Source organism: Thamnophis elegans, chromosome 2 (assembly GCF_009769535.1).
Source record: "Thamnophis elegans isolate rThaEle1 chromosome 2, rThaEle1.pri, whole genome shotgun sequence".
Lineage (NCBI taxonomy): Eukaryota > Metazoa > Chordata > Lepidosauria > Squamata > Colubridae > Thamnophis > Thamnophis elegans.
The window spans coordinates 53,790,602-53,794,989 of record NC_045542.1 but is presented as its reverse complement, the minus strand read 5'-3'; the positions used below and the strand labels follow the sequence as shown (position 1 = coordinate 53,794,989).

At 46.1% G+C, this 4,388-nt stretch overlaps 1 protein-coding gene across 1 annotated transcript; it reads right to left on the bottom strand.

Annotated features, from left to right (window-relative positions):
* Positions 1 to 1,133: 1,133 nt before the first annotated feature.
* LOC116503201 (melanin-concentrating hormone receptor 1-like) lies at positions 1,134 to 2,165 on the bottom strand. Its single transcript, XM_032209454.1, has one exon. The coding sequence runs from the start codon at positions 2,139 to 2,141 to the stop codon at positions 1,134 to 1,136; it is 1,008 nt and encodes a 335-aa protein (XP_032065345.1). The 5' UTR covers positions 2,142 to 2,165.
* Positions 2,166 to 4,388: the final 2,223 nt, after the last annotated feature.

Sequence of the window (4,388 nt, the reverse complement as noted above, 5' to 3'; positions counted from 1 at the left end):
TTTTATCATTGTGTGATCTAATATTGGGCCTATCTGAGATGTTTTCTCAAATTAGTTTTTTTTTTAAATCGTCTTAAGCCCCACTTATCTTGGCATCTACACTTCCTCCTTCTTTCAAGGCCATTCCTTACTGCCAAAGAATATCAGCAAGCTGCAGGATTTCTATATCATGGTTCACTAAATCATAGGCAACAATGTAGGGAGGTATTGTTGCCTGTGAGAACTGGATAGTGTTCAGACGTCTCTCCTGGAAAACTGCAAAAACAATTGCAAAATCCCTGGGAAACTGCAACCAGTTGTAAATATAAGGAAGTTGCCAAGTGCCCCAAATGCAATCTCGTGTGTGTGTGTGTGTGTGTGTGTGTGTGTGTGTAGGTAGTAATTTTAAAAAATTCATTGTATTTTGGATGGTCATTAAACAACCAATTGTTAAGCGAGAACTACTTGTAATGAAATGTTCCCAGATCCTCACTTTGTTTACGTCATGCATGATTAGTTAAGCCTACAATGGATTTGATTTTATACTATTTTTTTGCAATGGCAATTTGGCACGAAGCAGACATTATTTCACTCAATGAGAAACCAGGAACTAAAAAAGGTCCATGAAACCGTTTAATAAAGCTTGTTCCCAGGCAAATGAGAGGAGCATCCTCTGGAGTCTAATGTGCCACGAGATGATGCACAATCTGCCTGTCCTCTGGGGAGAGGTGTGTATGACAGCAATTGTGCTTTTCTTAATTGATTGTTTTTAAACGATGTTTTATTGATGTTTACCATTCATAGCCGTCTGGTATCAGGTGCCTTACATTGATACATATGGAAGAAGGGAGGGATGTTTGGTTGCTCATTTATATGTTATTGATGGGATGATTTCTACATTATGACTCTTCAATAGTTTTCAAGTGGATACTTGCCTCCAATCCTCTCAGCAATTATTTCATCCCTCCCTTCATGTATCAGAATAAATGACCTATTAGCATTTGCACATTTCAGATTCCCATTAACACCTCATTGACTTGTACCTAGCAGTTGTTCTGAGGAAGCCACACATTTATCATGTGTTGGATGACTGCGAAGGAAAACATATAACTTGGGCTTCAAATAGCAGAACTACGAATCTCTTAGGAAAGACACTAGTGAACTGCAACCGTCACAGGCAAGGAACGTGGGGAAAACTCCTCCAAAAACCGAGTCTGTTGAGTGGATTCTGGGGCAAGCTTCAGGCACACACTGGCTTCCATCATACTGTGGTTGTGGTTGTTTACCCTGAAGTGTTCTTTGGCTGGATGGATTGCTACCATAAACTGGCGCTTGAAAGTCTCACTTAGGGCAATGTAGAGGAAAGGATTGAGGCAGCTGTTGGCATAGCCTAAGCTGATGGCAAAGTTGTAGGCATAGAAGAAGGCAACAGAAGGGGTGCCTATTCCCAAGTGGGCCAGCTGAAGGATATAGAAGGGTGCCCAGCAAATGAAGAAAGCAGAGCAGATGGCAACAGCCATCTGAGTGACCTTCTTGGTACGAGCCCGGAGGCGTCTCTGTGGTAAGGGCACAATAGTGGTGGCCATATGCTGGAGGATTTTGAAGTACACCACGCATATGATGATCAGTGGAATTGCAAAAGCTAGCATGAACTGGTAGATGGTGAACCAGTAGATATCAGTCTCGGGGTTGGGAAGCAAAAGAGCACACCGGACAGTCCCATCATCCAAAGGCATCAGTCCTGCATACATCCACACAGGGATGATGGTCAAAAATGAGAGGAGCCACACCAGGCTGATAACCAAGGTTGCCATACATGGCGTTCGGACATAAGTGGACCTCAGAGGATAGACCGTTGCCAGGTAACGATCTAAGGTCATAACTGTCAGAATGTTGGTGCTCGTAATCTGGCTGTGGGTATCCAGAGCGGTGATGATAGTGCACAATGGAGCTCCGAAATACCAGGAACCGTTGCCAAGGAGTTGGTGGATGAGAAAGGGCATGCCCAGCAGGAATAGCAAGTCTACAATGGAAAGGTTGAAAATGAAGATATCCGGCACTGTCTGCTTGCACTGAAGTTTCTTCTTTTTGATGATGGTGTAGATTACAATAAGATTCCCAACTATGCCAAGAAAGCAAATGATGCCAAACAAGCTAGGCATGATCACATTGTTGTAAGGAGCTGTCCTTTCCAATCCTGATCAAAGAAACAGAGAAGGGGAGGAAAAGGGAGAGAGAATAAGAAAAAGAGGGAATAAGAAAAGGAAGTTCAAACAATCATTCACAATAGAATTAGAACAATTCAAAATTACATTCAACTAATTATGAGAGCTACCTAAGAAAAAACACATATAGTATCCATGAGAGGTGGGTTACAAATCCCAGGGCTACTGTTTTGCTCGTCCTTGTGCACGCAATGCTTCTGTGCATGCGCAGAAGCGTCCAGGTGGGTGGGTGGAGCCTCCTGCTGCCGCCATTACTGGTTCACTCAATCCAGGCCAAACCGGGAGCAACCAGCCTCTGGTACCCATATAATATGCTTCATAAAAGCAAGGAGGTTGGGAGTCCCCTGTACTAATAGGAGTCAAGATGTTCCACAAGTAACTTTTCCTGGTACTAATTTGGAGCTAAGTTGTCGCACAATGTGAGGGCTACCACCAAGCATGCTTATCACCTGGCTTACACCCCATGAACACAGGATCAATCAAATTCTAATAAGCTAGGGGAAGTGGGGAATGCACAGAAATATTTGAAAGCAGCAGATGTCAGAGCATCTAATCTCAAAGGCTGCACAGGATCAAAGTGATTTCCCTGCCAAGAACTTTCTTGTCCAGATCATTCATTTTCATGAACCTAAAATAATCCCATCTTGAGTAACATTTTGAATATAGAGATCACTTTTGTAATGTTCAAATGGTTCACAAAAAGCAGGAGATGTCAGGCTCCTGTGTCTGCAGGAGCTTAATGACAAAATATACATGGACTAGGTCAGCGATGGCGAACCTTTTTTGGCTCGCGTGCCATATGCAGCGGGAGCGCAGGGGGGTCATGTGTGGGTGTGCCACACACATAATGTAATGTGTGACACACACACCCAGAACGCATGGGCCCATGACAAGCGCGACCCCCCCATTTTTTGCATGCTTTTTTTGCCCTCCCCAGGCTCCAGAGGCTTTATAGGAGCCTGGGGAGGGTGAAATCAGCCTCTGTGCCCCTCCCCGAGGCCCTCCAGAGGCTTCAGTAGCTTCCCTGAAGCCTCCGGAGGGCAAAAAACGACCCTACGAGCAAACCAGAAGTCACTTCCAGGTTGCTTGTAGTGGTGATTTTAGTCCTCCAGAGCCTTCAGGGACCTTCAGGAGGGTTCCCTGAAGGCTCCGGAGGACAAAAAACGGCCTTCCCAGGATTCAGAGGCCTAATAGGGAGGGCAAAAACAGCCTCCCCCAGCTGCCCTGGAGGCCATCAGGAGGCTTCAGGAGCTTCCCTGAAGCCTCCAGAGTGCAAAAAAATGGCCCTATGGGCAAACTGGAAGTTTGCTTGCTCGTAGGGCTGATTTAAGCCCTTCGGAGCCTTCAAGGACCTTCCAGAGACTTCCCTGAAGTCTCTGGAGGAATAAAAATGACCCTACAAGCAAACCGGTTGCTTTTAGTCATCCGGAGGCCCTCAGGAGGCTTCAGGAACTTCCCTGAAGCCTCCGGAGCGCAAAAAATGGCCCTACGGGCAAACCAGAAGTCCAGTTTCCTTGTAGGGTAATTTGTAGTCCTCAGGAGCCTTCAGGGAAGTCTCCAGAAGGTCTCTGAAGGCTCCGGAGGACTAAAAACAGCCCTACGAGCAAACTGGCCATGTTTAGTCATCCGGAGCCTCCGGAAGGTCCCTGAAGGCTCCAGAGGACTAAAAACAGCCCTACAAGCACATAGGGTAGTTTTTAGTCCTCTGGAACCTTCAGGAAGCCTCTTGAAGGTCCCTGAAGGCTCCAGAGGGCCTCCAGGGGGGTGGGGAGGCTTTTTTTGCCCTCCCCAAGCTCCTATATAGCCTCTGGAGCCTGGGGAGGGCGAAAAAAGCATGCAAAAAATGGGGGAAGTGCCTGTCATGTTCGCATGCACACTGGGTAGGGTCGCACATTGCATTATGGTTGCGGCACACCTGCGCACGACCCACCTGCGCTCCCCCCACTTATGGCACATGAGCCAAAAAAGGTTTGTCATTGCTGTCCTAGAAGTTTCTTTTTCTAGATTCGCCAACTGGACAGTTGACACCACCTGGTTTTAACCTGCCTCATTCTAGATGAAATTAAACAGAATTAGGTGTGATACTGCAAGAAATGCCTCTGCTCTGTACCAATGAGGATGGAAAGATTCAACTTGTTTCAATGATGGTGCTGATATGCAAACCAGTGGTGGGATTCAAATAAT